Source organism: Cebus imitator, unplaced genomic scaffold (assembly GCF_001604975.1).
Source record: "Cebus imitator isolate Cc_AM_T3 unplaced genomic scaffold, Cebus_imitator-1.0 Scaffold6, whole genome shotgun sequence".
Taxonomy (NCBI): domain Eukaryota; kingdom Metazoa; phylum Chordata; class Mammalia; order Primates; family Cebidae; genus Cebus; species Cebus imitator.
In genome coordinates, this window is record NW_016107321.1 from 1,688,607 (window position 1) to 1,712,478 (window position 23,872).

At 34.9% G+C, this 23,872-nt stretch overlaps 1 protein-coding gene across 8 annotated transcripts in view; it reads right to left on the bottom strand.

The window, feature by feature from the left end:
* Window positions 1-23,872, bottom strand: part of QKI (QKI, KH domain containing RNA binding) — a 170,586-nt gene that overhangs the window by 119,648 nt on the left and 27,066 nt on the right. For all 8 annotated transcript variants that reach the window (XM_017537893.2, XM_037741717.1, XM_017537905.2 and 5 more), the window contains exon 2: window positions 10,176-10,318. In XM_017537893.2, coding sequence (XP_017393382.1) covers window positions 10,176-10,318 — 143 coding nt within the window. The remainder of the gene's footprint in view (window positions 1-10,175; window positions 10,319-23,872) is intronic.

Sequence of the window (23,872 nt, forward strand, 5' to 3'; positions counted from 1 at the left end):
TCTGTTGCCCAGGCTGTAGTGCAATGGCACAATTTCAGCTCACTGCGACCTCCACTTCTTGGGCTCAAGCGATTCTTCTGCCTCAGCCTCCTGAGTAGCTGGGATTTCAAGCATGCATCACCATGCCTGGCTAATTTTTGTATTATTTTTAGTACAGAAGGGGTTTCATGTTGGCCAGACTGGTCTCAAACTCTTGACCTCAAGTGATCCACCCACCTCAGCCTCCCATAGTGCTGGAAATAAGAGGCATGAACCACCACTCCAGGCCGCCTTTATCTCTTTTTCTTGGCCTAAATGCTCTGGCTAGAAATTACTATACTGAATGGAAGTGGGGAGGGTGGGCATCCATGTCTTGTTCCTGATCCTAGAGGAAAAGCTTAGCTTTTCACCATAAAGTATGATGTTAGTTGTTGGCTGTCACACATGGCCTTTATTGTGTTGACACATATTGCTTCTACACCCTACTTATTGAGAGATTTTATGGTGAAAGGATGTTACATTTTCTCAAATGCCTTTTTTTCCATCTTTTGAGATGATCTTATGGTTTTTAATCTTTCATTCTGTTAATTTAGTATAGCTCAGTTAATGATTTCCATATGTTGAACCACTTTTACATTCAAGGAAAAAATCTCACTTGATCATGGTGTATGCTCCTTTTAATATGGTGTTCAATTCAGTTTCCTAGTATTTTGTTGAGGATTTTTGCATCTGTTCATCAAAGATATTGGCCTGTAACTTTATTTTCTTATAATGTCTTGATCTGGTTTTGGTACAGGGTAATGCTGGCCTCATAAAATGAATGTGGGAAGTGTTCTCTCCTGCTCAGTTTTTTGGAAGTTTGAGAAGGGTTGGTGGTAATTAGTCTTTAAATGTTTGGAGGAATTTGCCAGTGAAGCCATCTTGCTTGCGGGCTTTCACTTGTTGCAGGGTTTTCGCTTAATAATTCGATCTTCTTACTCATTATGGGTCTGTTCAGATTTTCTGTTCCTTCATGATGTGGTCCTGATAGGTTGTATGTTTTAGGAATTTATCCATTTCTTCTAGTTTTTAGTTCTTTTAGTTCTTCAATTTTTTGGTATATATTTACTCATAGTCTTGTATGATCTTATTATTTCTATGGTATCAGTTGTAATGTATCTTCTTTCATTTATTTTGACTTCTTTTTCTCTTGGTCAGTCCAGCTAAAGGTTTGTCAATTTTGTTTAACTTTTCAAAAACCAACTCTTAGTTTTGTTGACCTTTGCTGCTGTATTCCTGGCCTCTATTTCATTTATTTCTGCTCTAATCTTTATTATTTCATTCTTTCTGTTTAAGCCTCTGGCACCCAGTATTTCCAGGTAGTTTCCCACCCATTTAAAAAAAAAAAAAATCCCAGGAAATTTTTACTGTAAGAATGGAAAATCATTATACAATTTCACTACACAGTTTCTTCTTTGGGCTATATATTGTGCAAGGCATCACAGATTTATTTAAAACAAAAAACAAAACAAAAAAAAACCTAAGAGTGAGTTCCTGATTTCACGGCATGACCTGTAAGACACAGGCAGATCACAGCATACCCTGTGATAAGAGCTTAACAGCTGGATGGTACAAAGTGCTCTAAGACGGGAATCAACTGTTTATAGGAGTCAAAGCACAGAGAGATAGCAAAAGGAACACTTGAGCTCAACATTGTGGGATGGGGGGAGATGGGCATGTTTGGTGGAAAGGAAGAAACAAGAAAGAGGTGTTACAGGGAAGAAAAATTAGAATTACCTGCCATTTTTACAGAAGAGTGGATTGCTTAGGTGGCTGGAACACATGGGTAACAGCAAAAATAAAGGCCTGAAAAGTAGTCTGGGATCTTTTAAAAGGCCTTGTGCATATGGTATTGGACCTTATGTTCTCACGAATATTGTCTTCTGCTCTTGCCATAAAACTCTTGCTGAATTTTATTGCATTCATATTTTTATTAACTGGTTAATCTTTTGTTTTTCTAATTGTTACTTAGCATCTGGAGTGATAATAATCTATCTTTTTCACCTGAATTTGTTTTGAATAGTTTTGGTTTATTATCCAGTTATATCTGTACGCAAAGAATGATTCACCATAATTTAGGATATCCCAATTCACATACGACAGATTTCAAATTTTGGTTATAACTAGTTATTAATTTTCCCTTTTGCTGGTAGTATCAAATGGAAATATCATGAGTGCAAGGTCTATGTCATTCAATATTTCTTAGGTGTTGAGTATGCTGCAGTATGTTTTAAGGGTTCAAGTCACTTAATCCACAAACCAACACTGCACAATGCTTACCACTACCACCTACATCTAACACATGAAAGGTTACAACAGTAGTCCAAATCTTAGAGCACCTAGATTGATTCTAGAGTTCGGACGCTTCTTAATACAGTATAATGCCTTTCTTCTAAAAACCTTAAACACATACCCTGATAACAAAATTCATGCTTAGTTCTCTCATTACTGTTAATCTTTCAAAATGTTTAGTACTCAATTTATAAAAGCTCTATTCAAATCCCATTTACTTTCAGAATTAGTCCAGTGTGTTTTTATAATTTCTTCCCCACCTACATACATCCCAAACGTATCATTACTACACCATTTTAGATAATCACATCTTGCTTTCTCAATATTATCATATCTTTTACTGATCGTCACCACTTTAACAATCATCACATGCATCTCTATTCTCAATGAATGGAAACAACAGCAAGGCCCTTCCCTCATTCTTAGCCTTCACATGTAAAAGATAAAGAAATCTGAACATTCTCCCTATTTAATCTGTTCTCTTCATTTCAACTGCCACTGCCCGAGTTCAAGCTCTCATTGTTCCATACCTGGACTGTGGCTATTATCAGTACCATGAGAGCAATTATGTCTTTTCATATTCCTGTGCCCTGTTACCTAGCACAGATCATATACAAACATTTCTAGGATAAAGACATGATAATAAAATGTTGCTGTTTTATATTCAGATGTCCTTTTTAGTGTTCAAGTTCTAATTATTTTTCAAATTTTAAGAGGTTTATTTTAATCTGTCCTTAACATGGCAAATTTATACTATTTATGTACAATCTTACAAGTACAAAGGAAAGAAACTAATCAAAACAATCATTGTTCTGTAACCCCAAACAATACAGCATAGATAAGTTTTCAAGGTCAATCAATTCCCTACCAAATAATAAAGAAAATATTATATCAATGTGAAACAAAGAGATGTTCAAGTTTATGATAGGTAGGCTGCTTATTGATGACACTGATTTTAGACTTGAGAAAATCAGTGTTCTATGGTAGACAAAACAAGATTACCAGAAATCCCCAATTTATTTGTGAGCTACCTTGTTCTAAATGGCTGGGTTTATTAAGACATAAAATATGTTTTCTGGCTGGGTGCAATGGCTCCCACCTGTAATCCCAGCACTTTGGGAGGCTGAGGCAGGAATACTGCTTGAGCCCAGGAGTTCAAGACCAGCCTGCCTGGGCAACACAGTGAGACCTTGTCTCTAAGATAAAACAAAACAAAAATTATTTAAATATAAATGTATTTTTTCCCAATGAAATGATTAACTGAATATAGCTCAAAGCTAGTAGCTGAAAAGCTCAATCTCAACATCCCTAAAGTAAAGGCAAGTTATCTCAAAAACTAAGGTAGTTTTCTGCCCAAATTGAAATTAAAAAAAACATAAATAGTCTCGTTAACTTGCAAAATAAATTTAGGTCACCTACTTATAAACAGGAACTGAAATGAGTGGAAGAGTTCAAGCAGTATAAGCTTTGTTTCATAGCCCATTTCATGTGCCAATTTTGAGGAGTTAGGATGAGAAACGTTCTTTTACTCAGCTCTAGGAGACAGTGCTCTCTCAAACTGGGCTGAAAGTAGATCATCACCTTGAGCTTTCCTTTAATCTTTTATCAGAAACAGCTCAATGTTCCTGGAATATAGATACACTGAGAAGCAGATTTCTCCTTGATTCCTATATTATATTCCTTTGGCTATTTCAGCAAGAATCTTAAGAGATACAGAGACTGAATACCTATGAGTAGATATCCAATTATCCACAGTGCTTTGTAGCAATAATTTTAACAGAGTAAAAACTCTTTTTTAGATAAATCATAGACAAACGTTTCTGTCTAAACTGAATAATTCTTCCCTAACAACCCCATCTTTTCTTTTGTTCTTCTGTTCCTTTCAAATATTAAAACATATTATTTACAAAATAAAGTGCCTACATTTTTAAAACTCAGAGAAGCCTTATTTAAAGGTATGTTAAACTTTGGAAGAATCTCAGCTAAACAAAATGTATTGTTTTCATACTGTCTTATAATCCTTTCTGGAATTATTTACTAATATCCTAAGAAATTTAGTATATCACAAACCATAAAAAAACTATGAAGTATTTTGTACACAACAGATAAAACCTTACAGAGTGAAATATACCCTTGTAGAGTGAAATAAAGAGGAAACGTAAAAAGAAAAGCCATAAACTTTTACTCAACCGATCTAGTTGAAGTTATACATCAACAGTAAGTTTCCCTACCTAAAACTTAAAGATATGTTCTGTTATCAAATCACACTGCTATATTAAAACTTTAATAAGTTAATATGTAATCTGAATCATTTCACAACTCCACTGAATAAAAACATATACTAACCTTATGAGAAAAAGTGCCTTTAGATTCCTGTACAAACTATCAAAGAAGAAAGATATGATCTTATTTTTAAAGCATTATTGCTTTCCACTCATAAAATTAAGATCACATTCAGGCAAAAATCAAGTGTTAACCTGGGTACTGAAAAAGACTTTGAATTTGAATATCATTAAATTTTGATTTAATATCATTTGTTATTCAGAAGAACAAAAGTGAAAGCAGTGTATATTAAGACTCCTGAGGTTCTTGATTAATCCTTCAACACAGTAAGAAAGCCACACTGGTCAAAGAAACAAAGACTTTATTTAATGAAAGATAACTTACTACATTGACCCCTCTCTCCCCATCATCCCTCCAAAACAAATGCCAGCTCAACAGCCAATCTGACACCGATTTCTCAAGACTAATGACAAATAACAACCCTATACTAACTCAGAAGCTATGACTAGCCTAAGTTGATTTGCAAACCCAGGAAAATGAAACAGAAAGACAACTTACAACTCATGTTCCATCATCAACATAGGTTATTATTATAAGAGAGACAGCAGAGTGCACCATGAATAATATTATGAATCTATAAACTACTGACTACAGCAACCAGGCTGGGATCCTACAGGTTGAAAACACAATCCTTGAAAAGACATTTGTCTATCTTACAAAACCTTTGACAATATGGGTATTCACAATGGCCTAGACCCAAGGGATGCCTTTCAAAGCTATTATTCAAAATTAAAGCCCCTTTTAAAAATATTAGAAAATCAGAATTATATTCACACAAAACTCCAAAATGTTTCACTACAATTTAATCATCATATCTAAAGGAAGAGTTTACCAACCCAATCTGTTTATGTGTTTAACAGGACAACTAATATCACCAACAGCTAGATCTTGCCAATATTTAGCAAGTCTACTACTCTGGCAGATCCTATAGAACAATCTCTAACAACTTAAAATTGATAACTAGGCAAACTGAATGACTAAATTATTACTGACTCATTCAAAATATAACAATTTTACTTAGTTAACTCTATTCATATATCATTTATAACATCTCCATGGATTCAAGCAAGTCCTTAAAAACTTGACCAGTTGAATAAACCGTTTGATGGTCTAAATATAACTTCAATATTTTTTCATGTCTGTAGTTTTATGAATGCATGAGAAGCTTAAACTCTTAAATAATTTAATCTTTTATCTTTCATACAAGACTGAACTCCTTCAAGACAGGATTATTTTTCTTATGCGTAATCACAAAAACCATATTGAATGCCTGCCTCTATCAGGTGTCACACATTTGTTGCCTTTACTTCTCCAAACAAACCTATGAAGTGAACCTTATAACTTAATAGACAACAGATTCTAAAAAGCAGACAAATACTCAAAGCCAATATGATCATATCAAGTTATTTTTCGGCAAACACTTATTTGAATTCCCTTCTCATTGTAAATGAAGTGACTTAATATCACTAATGCAGGGTTTCTCAACCTCAGCACTACTGACATTTAAGGCCAGATAATTCTTTGTTGGGTAGCTGGAAGGGCACAGGTGTTGACTATCCTGTGCACTGTAGAATGTTTAACAATATCTCTGGACTCTACCCAATAGATGCTGATAGTACCCCCTCCCAAGTTTAAACACCAAAAATACCCCTAGCCATTGCCAAACATCCCCAGCGGTAAAACTGTCACCAGCTGAGAATCACTGGACTAATGAAAAAGAACAAGAGCAGAGGTCAGAGGTCTTATACATGCTTATACTATTTGGCTTGAATCTAGCATTTCAGTGACCTGCAATAAGAGTGTGCCCTAGCAGCCACAACCCCCTTTACCCTGGGCCCAGCAGGAACATAAATGGAGAAGATCTAAACCCCTCCACAGCTAGCCTCAATCAGGCTAGACTCCGCCTTAATCAGCAGATCCTCAGCCAACATACAGACCCCTGAGCACAGAAATAAATGCCTATTATTTTAAGTCACCAAGTTTTAGAGTGTTTTATCATGGAGCATTATTGTGGCAATTTTTGACAAATACAGCCAAAAGCTGGATAAGCTAAAATTCCAAACCTAGGCCTAACTGATTCAAAAACCTATTGACTTGATTATATCAAAGAGTTATTTCAAATGAATTAAATATTCTTACCCAGGATGTGCTTGGTACACAGTAAATGCAATAGATGTCTGCTTTATTAATAAATATTCATTATGTAAAAAGTTTAATACATTTTCAATGGCCTGTTCATATTAGCTTCTCATCCTCACATCATTAGGCCAAACTTCAAAAAGTTGGAAAGGGCACTACAGCACTGCTTCATTTCTCAGACCTTGCATTTAAGACTGTCTTCTCCTATTAGTTTCAGAGTGCTGCACAGCTAAGTCCAAAACACTACCTCTAACACTGACTTCCGTAAGTAAGGCGCTATGTGCAAATGCAGAAGACAAGTTTAAAGAAAAAAAATTTTAACAACATTTGAAAGAATGAGTTTCATACAAACATGCACAACAAATACTTACTGCGCATATACTATTTACCAGACGCTATTCTAAGCACTGGAAATACAGCACTGAAAGACAAAAATATTCCTGCCCTCATAGAGCTTACACTCTTGTAACACACAGCATAAAAACCTTTTCCAACTGCTTCACTCATATTTACTCTTTAGTCGTCATAATCTTGAGAGGTTTAATATCTCCATTACAGAAATGAGAAAACTAATAACAAGGAATGAAAAGTAATTTGTTTAAAGTCACAAAACTACATCACTTCCCAGCCTTTTTGGTTAAGATCAAGATGTAGTACCAAAGTCACAAAACAAGCAGCAAAACTAGCTAGAAGTCTCAATCTGAGTTCCTACTTTTGACCACAGCATGATACTGCCCCTCTGCTAACTCTCTAACCTCACATCTTACAACACTTCCCAAGCATGTTTCTGCCTGAGTCAGCTGTACTTACTGTTCGCTCTGCCTGGAATGTTTTTCTCTCAAATGGTTTTCATGCCTTCCTCCCATCATTTTGTTCCTGTCTCTCCATTCCCATCATATTAGAAGAGATTTCTTTCCTGATTACCCTTAAAAATGAATACCTCCCTCCATGCACAGTCACTACTCATCTGTCTACCCCACTTTATGTTTCTCCATAAAACTGATTACAGCTATAGATTCATTTCTTGTTTGTCTTTGCCACTGAAATGTCCACTCCACGAGACTAGTGACATCGTTTAGTTCATCACTTTACCATGTTTAAGGCCTCCTGAAACGATACCTGGCAAAATGACCAGGTACATGACCACCTACCTGTTAGCCTGGCTGACCCTGCCCCCGCTTAGAAACAAAAAGTTTGTAAAGGAATGATTCTCATACTTCAGCATCCATTGGAATTATGTACAGGGCTTAACGGTCAGATTGCTAGGCCTCACCCTTACCCCTAAGTTTCTGATTCAGTAAGTATGGAAAGGGGCTTGAACATTTACAGTTCCCAATACTAGGGTCCAAGGAGTGTGTTTTGAGAGTCACTGATCAAAACAAATGTCATGCTCCAACACACCTGTCAGCAACAGTAGTTCACCATGGCAAGAAGTCACAAAAGTGGAGGAGGAAGGAAAGGATTATAGTGAACAGGTACCCTCTAGACTCAAGTCCTGACTTGGAAGGCTGTATGAAACACATGTCTTTTAAAGAATGCATAAATATCTCTTCCTTGAATAGGATTTCTTCTTTTAAGAAGAGATGGAACCAGACAGGTTAACATTATATTCTCTATCACAGCCTTATGGTCTTGCCTATTCTATGTTAACGCTCACTGCTGAAACATCATCCCCTAAGGTTTAAATAAACAAAACAGACAGTTGATATCATTTTGGGATAGTGAAAAACCTAACAGCAGTAGGCCCTAATTGGAACAAATCACAATTTCACATCTCTAGAAATAATCCTAATACCTAGGGTAGGCTCAGTGGTCATGTCTAGGTAATGGTAGGTAACCTCACTTCCCTAGTCAGAAAGGCCCAAAACACATTCACTCTTCTAAGAATCTGAATTTAAAAGATAAATGCCTGGGAGGCACTGATGCCAAGTTATGCCAGCAAGGCTCTCAATCGAGAAGTTCCATAAACTCTCGCTGCTCAATTCTTAGATGCCCTGGTTCCTAGCCTAACATGACATTTTGTTTTCCAGCTATTCTTTTAATCCTCTGTGTTACTCAATAATCTTCCAATAAACTCCTCTTTTACCTACATTATCCAAGACTATTTGTGTATTTGCAACCAAAAATACCTATAAAAAGTAAATGCATATAACTTTTAAAACAGAGTATCAGATCAAATTTTGCAAATTGTCATGAAACTGTAAAATACCTAAGCTTTTTCCTATTAATTCAACTTAAGACATTTATTTCTCATCTACACACTATTCTGTTCACATAACCAATAAAGCAGAGCATATTTTTGACATTACACTCCTTTTTTCATCTGCTTTCATAAACGTCCTCTGAAACTTAACAAAAAGCCAATATCTTTTCTTAGTTTATTCAACAGGTATTGCTGCCTATTATATGCCAGTATCATGGGGGAATACAGTGTAGTGAATAAGAAAGACAAGGTTCTTATTTTATGTACACCTTACATTTTTGGGGGGAGACAGAGAGAGAGAGAAAATCAGAAAAAATGCCCAATTATAAGTGCTATTGCAAAGAAAAAAAAAAAGACAATGTGAAACAGTGAGTAGCTAGATGGCTTTTAAATTAAATGATCAGGGGAAGCCTCTCTGAAGTGACATTTGAGCTAAATTCTTAATGATAAGAAGCAGCCAGCCAATAGAGATCTGAGTGCAAATAACATAAAAGTCCCTAAGACTGGGAGTAGACTTGACTTGTTCTAAAAGCCAAAAGAGGGCCAATGTGACTATAGTGTGGTAAAGAGGAGGGAAAATCACTTAAGATGAGGTCAGAGAAATAGGATGGGCCATAGGATATGGGGTTTTGTAACAAAAAGCAAAGAATCTGGATTTATTTAGAAATTAACAGACATAGGACAAGGAGGCTATTCACAACAAGATGCTTATAGAGGGTAGTTGAACAATGGACTAAGATGGGGGGAAATCAGATTACAAACAGTGGTTTCAACAAAAATTTTAGAGTTGAAAGGAACCTTCTAGTCCAACATCTTCATTTTACAGAAAGAATGCTGTGGCCCAAACTGTGGCTTCTTGAAGGTCAGATTAAAGATGAGCAGAGTTGTGCTTGGTGCTCTGTGGCAGTTAGGCCAAAGTGTCTTCCACAATTCCTCACCCCGTTTTGAAACCCAAAAGAGTCTATACCATGCGCATTTCCAAAGTGACATAGCAGCAATAAAATGGAAACAGTATTTATAAAGAATTTTTTTAAATTATCCATGCTAAATTTTTCACACTTCAGTTGATGACTGACTTTTAAAAAGTGGCTAATAATGCTTAAGTATTTACCACCAAATATACTCTTCCCAAAATACGTGAAGTAGAACAAAATTGAATAAAACAACAAAATATACTTACATCTGGGTATTCTTTTACAGGCACATAAAGTTTCTCTTGTAACTGAACAATAGGTCCCACAGCATCAGGCAATTCTGCACTCCTTTTCTCTGTACTGCCATTTAATGTGTCATTGTACATGTCTTTCCGTACTCTGCTAATTTCTGTTAAAAGTAAAAATTTTAAATGTGTTAGACAAAAAAAAATATTCTTGCTAGTCCAGGGGAAAAAAGAGAGGGCAGGGGAGGGTTTCATTGATAAAGTGTTAAAACTCAAATAAAGAGCTCCTGGCCTACTCTATTATTCTCTGGATTAATCCCATGTTTAACAGGACTATAGCCTTAATTAATTTCTACCACAAACCAGTTTTCATATGAATCAAATACGTATCTTATTAACTTCAGAGCCCAAGCTCCTTCCTAACCGGTATAATATGGACTCGTTAGTTTTAATTTTTCCATGTCTAAATGAGGCCAGTCATTCTAATTGATAGCTTCAGTGAAACAACTGTAAGAATGCCTGTCAGACAAAACTAATACCAAAGCCTCTTTTGTACTTCAGAACTAATCTGTCTGAAGGACATTTAAACTGGACCACTTCATTCGATTATTTTTAGATATCTTTGGAATATCCAAACAGAGATGTTCAAAAGATAACAGACTGCAAGTTCAGCAGAAATCTGAGTTTAGTACACAAATTTAATGGTTAAAGCTATCAGAAGAGATGTTTTAGAGCAAGTAACGGGAGAAAGGACAGAAAACACTTTAGAAAGAGCAAGGCGTAAGGAAAAAAGATCTAAACCAAGAAGAAACGGAGGTAGGCAGGAGAACTAGAGAACAGAGATGTCACAAAAGCTAAGAAGTGACAGATTCAAGGGCAGGTTGATCAATAGTATCCAATACTACAAAACAATGGTAAGATAAAGAGCAAAAGATGGTATCTTGGATTTAACCACTAAGCCATTGGTAATCAGAGAAGTTTCAAGGGAAAGATGGTAACAGATCAAACTACACCGGGTTAATGATTGAAATATTAAATGTAAAAAAAGTAGAGATACCTAAAATCAATGACCTGTTTTTAAAAGCCTGTATTACTGTTCTTATATATACACAACCTTCATTTTTTTTTTGAAGTAGAAGAATTCTATTTTAATGAATTGAGTTCTATAAAGAAAACTGATTCTTTCAAAAATTATTAAGCTTCCAGTATACACTACAAGATAGGCTCCTGTTCATTGGAACACACTGCCTAATAAGGGTTGTTATTATTAAGGTTAGCCAGATGCCTCTGTAATGTCTCTCTATGCTATAGTTTGTGTCCTCCTTGGGAGAAAGGCTTGCATCCATTAGTATTTAAAAATAAAACATCTTTTCTTTTTAAAATGTATTTTGTATAGTTTCCAAACATGAAATTTCAATCTATTGATAGTTCCTAAGGAACTATCAAATATGAATGTACTTTTTAATTTTTCTAACTAGTTATTTAAATCAGTTTCAGTTAAACAAAATACAACACAGCAAAAAGGCAGGATCAAAGGTACTCTTACTCTTACTTACAGTTATAAAAATCTTAAATCAATTAAAAAAGGCACTGTAATACATCTTCTGCTTCAGTGATACAAATACTCATTTTATTACAAATTTTATCTCTTAAATAACAATTTGCTTGTCAAAGCTTACCAAATGCTTTTCTCTGAATAGCAAATAAAATCAACAAAAATCAAGAGATTACCTTGGATTTGACTACATAAGGGCAGAATTTTATTCTTCCTTAAGGTTCTTTTCATACTGCTAGTTTTATAATTAAATCTTTCCTAACAATGTCCAGTATCAAATTAGTGTTTATCTTAAATTGGCATATGACAGCAATTCTCAAATCAAGTTTTCAACAACCAAGTAATAATTTAAACACAAATGCTCATTTACATCATTTACATAATTACAGCAAGTAATTAACCAAGAGGCACTAGAAAAATTTAATCTAATTAAAATCACACATAGATCCTTTAGCTGGGTCTCTGGACTAAAAAAGCACTTTCTGTATAATAATTACTTAAATTTCTTCTTCAGAAATGACCTATTCTTACTATATAGTTAGCACCACACCAATATCAAAGCCTCAGAACAGTATAAAATAAAACTATATATAAAATTTGCTTAAAAATATAGATGCAAACATCCGAAATAAACAGAAAAAGAAAAATGCACTAAAACATGGTAAAATTAGTTCAATGTTGAAAAATCTTCTATAAGTAACCATAGTATTGTAATAAATACGGGGGAAAAAATAGTGATTTTCCAGGTAAACAAATATATCAAACTTAGAAAAAAAAAATTATTGCAAGTTATCGGGAAATTCAGATGACTAGATTAAAAAATGTACAGAGGCCAGGCGTGGTGGCTCACATCTGTAATCCCAGCACTTTGGGAGGCTGAGACAGGCAGATCACAAGGTCAGGAGATTGAGATCATCCTGACTAACATGGTGAAACCCTGTCTCTACTAAAAATACAAAAAATTAGCTGGGTGTGGCGGCATGTGCCTATAGTCCCAGCCACTCAGGAGGCTGAGGCAGAAGAATCGCTTGAACACAAGTGAGCAAAGATCATGTCACTGCACTCCAGCCTGGGTGACACAGTGAGACTCCATCTCAAAAGAATTTAAAAAAAAAAATTAAAAAAAAATAAAAATAAAAATAAAAACCATGCTTCATATATAAGCATCTATCTGGTTAGAGGATACAATGCATTTACCACTTAAGTTGTATTTTTATAAACATCTATGTGATTCTTGGATTAATAACACTAAGTTGCATAAGATTTTATTACCCAGTGTGTCCCCAAGTCCTTGAACAGTACCTGGAATACAGCTGGCCCTCAATAAGTATTTGGTGGGGGTAAACAAAGGGAACAAAGAGCTAGGTTTCTGGAGCATGAAAGTTAAACAAGTCATGGTTCCAGCTCTCAGAGAACTTACTCTAATAAGAAAGATAAGAAGTCTTTGTAGCATGATTTTTTTCAGTCTCTAAGATATATCACTCAATTTCATAACAGAACACAAATTAACATATAAGATAATAATGATGGAAATCAAAAGATGACTAAGACATAGTTCCGGTCCTCAAGGACTTTACAATCTTATTCACTGTTGAATTTGACCAACTGTGTACTATCTTTATAAACAGGAAAAAAGAATATCATCACTTCCTGGAATGTTATTCAGAACACTCAAGTCAGAGCAAGTTCTGATTGCAGTTCTAATAGTAACTCTGTGATTTTAGACAAGTCTCTTTCTTACAATCTCACTGTGCCTGTGGTTCGTGTACTTACTGAATTAATGAACTGAATCCATTTGTTTCCAATCTTAGTATGCAAGAGCCCCATTTATTCTATTTCTCCATAAACCTATTTTTTAAAGTTTTGTTTTTAAAACTTTCCATTCCATAAGTCCTGGCAATCAGAGCTTCTTGGAATGTTACCCTAGCAAGAGTTTATGATTATAGCTAAATTACTACAGAAACATGCAATGAGTATGGGTTTGGGAAATGCTTTAGTCCTTTTGTAAGTAGTGGCTTCACAAGCGTTCATTCACGAAATGAGGACTGCTTCATAACTAATGCTGTAGATTCTATAATATTTGACACAGCATTCCTGTGCTTCATAACTAATGTCATATACACTATTTTGCTGTATCAAACATTATTCTGCTGTATCGAACATTACAATGCTCAAATGCCCCACCACGACCACCACTACTTCATCAACCTGCAGCAGTTGTTCAGAGAACTAAAGGTTCAGAACCATTTGCTTAATCACACATAGTACAAAAATTCTCCCAACATGAACCCCAGGCATGTATCTTCTATCAAAATATCCCCAACACCAAGAGAAATTGTTTTAGACATCTCTGAAGATCTTATAAATACTATAAATTTGTTTTAATAAATCAAAATCTGCTCTAAAATTTCTACCACTGGCCACCACTCAGAAGCCCCACAACACATTTGAAAAACTCTAAAATATCTAAGTGTCCTCTTCCCTAAACCAGTCACATGGTTTTATACCCTCCCACTTGTTTAGATGCACTCTCATTTGTCTAGATCCCTTTTAATATGTAAAACCCTATACTGTATACAATATTCCATAAAGATCAATGGGTAAGCCAACTGAGGCTATCAACCTCTAGTCCCAAACCCTGGACCCTCCATAAACACTGCTTAGGAGTTGATGATGTTTAAGAATACCTTTACTTTCTTAGCAAACACAGCACACTGTTGACATTTTGCTGATGATGGTGCTAAGACAAGTCTCTACCATTCCATAATTCCACAACTGTTTGTTTAGACATCAACAGAAGATTTCAATTTTTTTTTTCCTGGTTATTTTCTGCTACACATATCCCTTCAGCAGACTGACATTAATCTATCAGCTGATATTCTTTAAGGATGAATAGTCTCTGAGTCAAGAAATCAACTAACTGCAATTTTATAGAGCACCCATTTCTTTGGCCCAGATACCAAAACACAAGCATACCTTTTATCAACTACCTGATGAAATCTCAAGCTATAATGGGACCAGAACCTCCCTTTGGAGCCCCCAGTTTAAATAAGAAATAATCTGTTTTGAAAACTACGGGCTGTACCATCAAGTTTAGAATATGTATTTTTCAGCTTTGGGGAGTATTTACCTTTACAGCATTTAGGTTCCTCCCATTTTTTTTAATTTACTTTTTTTTTTTTTTTTTTTTTTTTTTTTTGTTTTTGCCTGAAAATTCATTACTATTTACTGTCTCATCACATTTCTCTGCTTTAATTATCTTGATTTTTTTTTCTTTTCCAAACTAAGGCACAACATTCAGTTAATTCTGCTCCATCACTGCATAGCACTGTTGTATATGACTTGCTAACATCATACAGTCTACCTTATTCCTTTTTCTCTCCCCTTAATTCACCCAACTATGGATTTCACTAAAAGGTTTTAAAGTCATTCTTATGTTTCATAAGCCTCAGCTCATTTTTGTCTTTGGCTTTTCTGCTACCACCACTCTTTTACTGTATCCAAATTATTGTATGTATACTCTGCCACTTTTCAATTTTGTACACATTCTTTTAAAATCTGAATTACTGGACTGGGTATGGTGGCTCACACCTGTAATCCCAGCACTTTGGGAGGCCGAGGCAGGCAGATCACTTGAAGTCAGGAGTTTGAGACTAGCCTGACCAATATGGCAAAACCCCATCTCTACAAAAAATATAAAAATTAGCTGGGCGTGGTGGCAGGCACCTGTAATCCCAGCTACTCAGGAGGCTGAGGCAGGAGATTTACTTGAACTTAAGAGGCAGAGGCTGCAGTGAGCTGAGATCATGCCACTGCACTACAGTCTTGGTGACAGAGGCTGTCTCAAAAAAATGAAAAAGAAAAAAATCTGTATTATTGGATTTAACTAACAAATCAAACACTCTATGGAAAACTAGAACGCTGGAAATAAAGACAACAGGAAAAAACATTAAGATAATTAAAAACTATGGACTGAGAAATCTAAATTACAGCACTGAGCAGTCATTTCCCAAAATATATAAACAGATAGCTAAGGCTGTGTATAAATTCAATACTGCAATGTTGGAAAGTCAAAGAATTAAATACGGCTCTACATTACTTTCTGGTTTGGAAAGTTTTCAGCAAATTTTTTAAATTAAGAAAATGAAAACTAGCAAATGAAACACGAAAAATATTTACTAAATCATAAGCAACAAAAATATTAATAAAAAGTAAAATTCAAAACCAAAATGCATAAAATTACTTTCAGCAATGAGAACACATGGACACAGGGAGGGGAGCACTATACACTGGGGTCTGTTGGGGGGAAATAGGGAGGGATAGCAAGGGGTGGGGAGTTGGGGAGAGACAGCATGGGGAGAAATGTCAGATATAGGTAAAGGGGAGGAAGGCAGCAAATCACACTGCCATGTGTGTACCTATGCAACAATCTTGCATGTTCTTCACATGTACCCCAAAACCTAAAATGCAATTAAAAAAAAAACTGAAAAAAAAAAAAAAGAATTACTTTCAGAATTTGTAACAATACCAATTAAAACAGTTTTAAAACACTGAAAAAAAATTCACATAAAGTATATTTTATACTTAGTGCTATGATAGCTGATTCAATTGCTCAACCTGCAATGCTGATGTTATAGACACATGTATTTTTTCACAGGGTATCTAATTGCTGTTTCTTTGTATATCAGGTTTGAATCCATCAACAAAACTGGCCTTATCATTGTACTAGAGCAGGACCTAAAATAAAGGAATAAAAAGGTTATTGTGTCATTTGACCATAACTGAGTTTTTAAATTAAACATTTTCTATTAACTTATGGAAAATGTTAGTTGTTAGTAAAATGACAACTATGTATAAACACATACATAATTTGATATATACAGTATAAATTTTATGAGGTAAGTTAAAATAACTGCTTTCATCTGAAATTTAAATGGGCTCCAGTATCTCTACACTGTCTGCAATCTCTACCTCTTGCTAGACATTAATATAGCACACTAACACAAAGAGCAAAATAAGATTTTAGTTATTTTAGGTCTTAATAACAAATTACCAGTTTTTATTTACATAATACTCATTAAATCTTAAAACAATAATATTAGTAATCTATTTAAAACTGAAGAACAACTGCCACTTCATAAAGAGGTGGCTGTTACGTACCCTCATGTATTTGGGTTAACAAAGATCTCTTCTGTAAAAAGAAACAAACTGAGTTGACTAAATACAGAGAAAGTTTTGAAGTTATTTTTGAGCTGAGAACAACCCATGGAATATAAGTTTACTGTGCTGTTTTTAAGAAGCCAAATTCACAAGGTACAGAGAGCAACTAGATTAAAAAGCAAGTTACTAGAGTATGTACTATTAAGTGAAATATGTTTTGCTTACTCTAACAACCAAATAAATTAAATCGGATTTAATTTCAAAGCAACTGCTTTCAAAAAAAAAAAAAAAAAAAAAGGAAAAACCCAAGCTATCAGTAATTCTCTAGATGAAATCTTATTCTAGAGGTTAAATTGTACTCTCTACTTCACAAGTATAACTCCGAAAACAAAAACTACAAAATTAAATTCATCATAACCCCCATATATTACCAAAATTAACAATTGTGCAAAATTGTTGATAAACTGATAAATTTCACATACAAAAATATGAAACAGCAAAAACCTTCTAACAATGCTAATTCAACTTCCCTGACTGTTCTCAGCAGCAGTTCTGTATTATAGAGACACACATTCCTGGGGTTATAGAAAAGAGCTTTTATTGTATGATCAAATTTATACTTAAGTATATACATTTTTTGATAGACACAAAGAATTCAAAAAAGAGACAACTATTATCAGTAATCATCTCTGGGAGATGGATTTACAAGAATTAATTAGCTTTCATGTTATTACATAATTTTTTTTCTTTTTTTGGAAAGAAGTCTCACTCTGTCACCCAGGCTGGAGTGCAATGGCAGGATCTTGTCTCACTGCAACCTCCACCTCCTGGGTTCAAGCGATTCTCATGCCTCAGCCTCCTTACTAGGTGGTTACAGGCGCACACCACCACGTCCAACTAATTTTTGTATTTTTAGTAGAGACAGGATTTCACCATGTTGACCAGGCTGGTCTCAAACTCCTGACCTCAAGCAATTTACCTGCCTCAGCCTTTCAAAGTGCTGCGATTACAGATATGAGCCACTGCACTCAGCCTAGTTATCTTAATCATATTTCAAAAAGTTGAGGTTTCAATGCAAAAGGGATAATAGTCAATGTGATGGACACCTCAAATACTCTAGCTTGATCATTACACACTCTATGCATGTAGCAAAAAAAAAAAAAAAAAAAAAAAAAAAATAAAAAAAAAAAAAAAAAAGTAACAAAAAAAAAAAATAAAAGATAAATTGAAAAAATACAAGAAATTGGACCAAGTCACAGCTAGTCTAACTAGCTTTACTTAGAGTTTCATAGAGGATTTCCTGGCATAAGAAATTCTTAAAATTCATTTTAAGAAACAGGGGAGAATGGAAATAAGAAAATGGAACAAGTCACCTTTTGATGTATTGCTGGCCATACTATAATTAAGTGTAGACCAGTATGTCCACAGTTTTAATAGTGAGTGAAAAAAAAGTCTTTGCAGCCCTTTTGTTTCACTCCATTTTAACGGAACACTGTTCTGTGGATGAACTCCAGGTCTAGGTTACTAAAATGACATTCTGAATGAATAAATGGATACTGCTGGTACACACAGAAAGTAAAATAGGTCACTGAAATGAACAGAACAGAGTAAGGTGCTGGGTGGGGGGGGGGACATCACTCACTTTTGAAAAACCAGTTACTTTATTTGGATAGGCAGCCTTTCTCATTTATATTGACTTTTGTTTCAACTTATTCAGAAAAGAGTTTACTTTTAAACCTGTTTAGTTTTACATGTTAAATATTTAACTATCATTTATCTAATAGAAAATGTGGTTTTCTGGTCATGTCGTTTCTTAGAATACTCAGGGGAAACCAGTCCTCATCTCTATATAATAGTCATTGTATTAAAATGTAAACTTAAATCTAATGGCAACTAGTTAAGAAACATTTTAATCAATCTCAGAAGATCCAACAGTAAGCTGGTTCGATATCATCATCAGAATCCAGGTAAAAAGAGCATCTAGCAATTACTATTAACAACTCTTTTCCCAATCCTTTTACTATTTCTGAAAGAATAAACTCTTAGCAATGGAAATGGGTACCCAAGATAACAGAGATAGAAGAAAATATACTCTTATGAGCCTTTGAATTTTGAATTATTTCAATGTATTAACTTTTCAGAAAATACTTTTCTTAAAAGTTTTTACTTGACTTATATAGTGATAGTAATAAATTATAACCCATAAGAAAAGATATAAATAAATGAATAAATACAAGAAGGGAATAGATCTTCCTTAAAGAATTTTAATTAGTAATAATGTAGACAAAAATCATTCAATGAATGCTAAATTAGTGGGCAAAAATGTGAAAGGATAGCTGTACAGTTTCAGAGTATCTCCCCTGTAAGGCATTTTTTACTTACTAAGGAAAAAGGAGAAAGTGTACAGTGGGAACATTGCCTTAAACAACTAATCAAAGTTATTATCACCAGTATTAAGACATATGCCCCATAGCATGATGCACTGAGATAGGCACAAAAGCACTTGTGATTGTTTTGCCAAAAATGGTCCTCATTCTAATCATGAGAACACATCAAAGAAACCCAAATTCAAGAACATTTTTATAAAACAACTAGCACTCTTCAAAAGGGCTAAGGTCATGAAAGAATGTGAAATGGCCACAGGTTCGAGGAAACATAATAGACATCACTACAAGTACAATGTGGAATCTTGGATCAGAAAAACCTATGAGTAGGAAAGCAGGTAAAATTTTAGTAATCAATACTCATTTCCCGGCTCCAATAACTATACTATGATTATGTGAGTTGTTAACATCCATACTATTTTTTTCTACTGTTCTGTAAGTCTAAATTTATTTCAAAATAAAGAAAGAAAATTTAAAAAGTGGGCCTGGGCAACATGGCAAAATTTCATCTCTACAAAAATTAACCAGGTGTTGTGGCACACCTGTAGACCCAGTTGCTCAGTAGACTAAGGTGGGAAGATTGCTTGAGCCAGGAAGTAGAGGCCGCAGTGGCCCATGATCACTCCACTGCACTTGCCTGGGTTACAGAGTAGGACGCTGTCCTAAAAAAAAAAAAAAAAAAAATTAAAAAGTATTTCTTTTGGACTTTGGAATTACTTATTATACTAATGAGGGAAGGGGGAAAATAATTGTGACAAAGAATAAAAGCCATGGAAAAAATAATAAAGAAAACTGAGGAAATTAAAAAAAAAAAAAAAAATCACCCAAAATAGGTTGGGCCCGGTGGCTCACGCCTGTAATCCCAGCACTTTGGGAGGCAGAGGTGGGCAGATCACAAGGACAGGAGTTCAAGACCAGTCTGGCCAACACAGTGAAACCCTGTCTCTACTAAAAATACAAAAAGAAAATTAGCCAGGTGTGGTGGCTTGTAACTGTTGTTTACTCCCAGCTACTCAGGAGGCTAAAACAGGACAATCGCCTGAACCCGAGAAGTGGAGGTTTGCAGTGAGCCAAGATTTTACCACTGCACACCAGCCTGGGTAACACAGCAAGGCTCCCATCTCAAAAATTTTAAAAAATAAAAATAAAAAAATAAATCACTCAAAAATAGTATCTTCTACAGTTTAAATAATGTTTGTTAAAATTTTAATTACACATATTTGCTTTCTTCAAATAAGGCAATTATTACTAATCACCCAAAATACATGTTAAATATAAGTGCTTAATAATTCGTTACTGTTCTCCAAAATAAATATCCACAGATAAAAGATCTAATGTTAATCTCAACTACAGATGACTTTCCTTGCAAAAGCTTCACAAATTTTATCTACAAATTTTAATTAGATTTTCTTTCCTAGACACTGCTTTAAAAAACACACACACACACACACAAACACTTTAAACCTGCCTTAAAGAAGGTGGAGAAAGATTATAATCCACATACCATGACCTTTCTATAAAAAGCCAATCTTCCAAATACCCGTACATGGTTAGGGAAAAAGTGCTGGCCTTGAATTTACACACATGGATTCTACTCCTGCTTCCCTGGCATGATTTAGCTAAGCTGTGTGCCTTCAAACTGAACCTTCTGGGTCTCATTTTCTTCATCTGCAAAATGACCAAGTTAGACATCAACACACTTACGGCTATCTGCCCTAAAATGCATCTCCTTGTCTTTTTACAGAGATTCCATTTTGTGCTCCTTCTGTACTGACGCCCCCCCACAGGCAAGGGCTGTATATACTCTATAACTGGTTGAGAACTACAGGCCAGTCAATCCTGCTCCTGTCAGAAGTACACATTCTAAAATGTCTTAAACTACTACTGGGCACCAGAATTTACTTTAAGTAACATCCTTGTAAGGCACCAAATCCTCATGTAATTAGATTCCTCCACACTTGTTCTTGAGGAAATGGCGAAAGGTCCGGACCTATTTACTTTGCCCTCTTGAAGCTCCAAATCCCTTAAGGCTTTAAAAGGAATTTGGTAAATCAGAGTGAAACAAAACAGATGCCCCCAAAATTCTGAAGGAGTTACCTCTGTGTAGGAGGTAGGGGTGAACTGCTTTTTCCTAGGTAATAATTTATTTAATTTTTAATTAACCTTTTTGATTACATTCAAAATTTCATCTAAGTTCAATACACGAAGAGCCTAAGGATTATAATCATGTAGCCTAGGTTTACCTGAGTATCACCTTAATCCCATAAACAAAGCAAATACATGTCTGTCACTTCAGTGACATTTTTAGGAAAGAAAAAAGAAAATACACATCAAATGACATTCACAGGTGTTACAAGAAAATTCTCTCACGCTATGAAAAAGCCAAGAAGAGATTTTTAAAGGCATAAGAAACAATCTACTATACACAATATTCCAAAAGAACCTCTACAACAAGCACTGACACTGAATTATAAAGAAAAATAAAACTTCAGCAAAAATATATTGGTCTGTAACAAGAGCAACATATATACAGTGCCTTCAAATGTCAAAGTAATTGGTACTGAAAACATTAATATGGTGAGCAATAAAATCTCCTTTAATTAAACCACAGTTAGTTTACAAAGAGATTCAGAAAATCTAAGTCATGTCATGCTACTGGCAAATCTACATTTATTACTTTTTTACTGCCTCTTCAAGTGTACATCCTACTATCATATAATAACATTCTTGGAAAGCTAATTTAATGAGTTTCTCAATGTAGAATACAGCACTCTGTGTTGAGATTATAAAAGTATAACTGATTACGGAAGCTAAATACGGTATTTAAAAAAATTACGAATACAATCCAACAAAAAATCTGGTAAAGGACACTCCAAACCAACCCTCCACACTGAAATCCGAACACCTATTGCCAACTCCCTTCTCAACCTATCTGACACGTTCAAGACCAAACTCCTAAGCCTTCCCCAAAATTTGCTCCTCCTGATCTCAGACAATAGCAAGTCCATTCTCACATTTCATATTCCATCCACTAGTGAATACTGTGTACTCAACTTTCCAACTCTATCCCCAATTTCACTTCACCACCACAACCCTACATCACAGCTGTAATCACAATCATTTCCTACCAAATCTTAACCTAACTGCTTCCACCACTACCTCGGTCAGTCTATTCTTTATTGCTCGGAGTTAGCCTGCTGAAATCCAAGTGAGACGTCACTCCTCTGCTCAAACTTTTCTGGTTTCAGGACTCCATCCTCAAAAAATTAATTGGAGAGGCCCAAAGAGCTCCCTGTTCATAAAGTTGTATCTAACAAAACTTACCATAATAGAAATTAAAACTAAAAATGTTTAAATTATTTTTGATTCATTTTAATTCTAGTACTTATTACATATTAACCAAAAATGCACATTTTACAGAAAATAACATATTTTCCAACTAAACAAACTAGTGAAAAACTCAGTTTTATACCACTGCAATCTTTTAAATGTCTGTTTTAATAAAGACAACTACATTCTCTTATCTCTTGAATTCAATCTGTTGCAGTATCACATAGCACACAGCCTCTGGAAAACTCCACTGTACATTCATATGTAAATGGTGGTGGAAAAGGCAAATAACATCTTATTATCACAAAGATAGTCTGATTTAATAGATTCCCTAAAAGGGTGCCCAGAACCACCGCTCTAATGATTTCCTGTCTCAGTTGGTATAAAAGCCCAGGTCCTCACAAGGATACACAACAGCCTACAACATCCACATAAGCTCCCCTTGCCCTCACCTCTTTTGTCCTTCTGACCTAGTCTCCTTAACCAACCTAACCTCTCTACCTGGCTACAATCCACACAAGGAACCAATGGTCCTGCCCTCAAGGTTTTGCACTAACTCTTTTCCTGCCTTGAAAAGCTATTCCCCAGAGAGCAGTATGGCTCACACTAATATCTCTTTCAGGTATCTGCTCCAAATTCAATTTTTCAAGGAATACAATCTTGATCTTCCTATTTTAAATGGAAACTTGCCTCAATTCATAGGAACACTCCAGATCTCCTTTATCCTGGTTCAATTTATTTCTATAATTCATATTTCCTAATACATTGCTGTACTTCTTTATTGATTACTGCCTGTTGACATTAGAATGTTAACTCTGAGAGGGCATATAGTTTTGTTTTTGCCTTTTGCTGTATTTCTAACATCTAGATCCTTGGAGAAAAAACACCTTTTGAACAAATCTTATTAGGACTATTAACACAAAAACATGCAAAGCTACAAAAACATTTCTTATAACTTCACTCAAGCATCAATATGGTATCTGCTTGACAACTCTGCTAGCTAGCTTACTCCTCTTCCTTTCAAAGTAACATAAATGCACAGTGCTCTTCTGCAAGTGGCTTGGTCTCTTTATTCTGAGCTTGTGAAGTTTAGAACCTTTTGCTAATAACGTATGTTCATTGTATCAATACTAAATCCTAGTGAACCTTAGATCAGATGAGAAAAAATGTACAGACAGCTAAACATATGATTAGTCTTGGCTTTAAGAGAAAAACCTAGCCAATAAGGAAAAGGCTGCTCCTGCCAGGACTGCATAAAAAGGGCTGCAATCATCTACTTCTATTGAGCT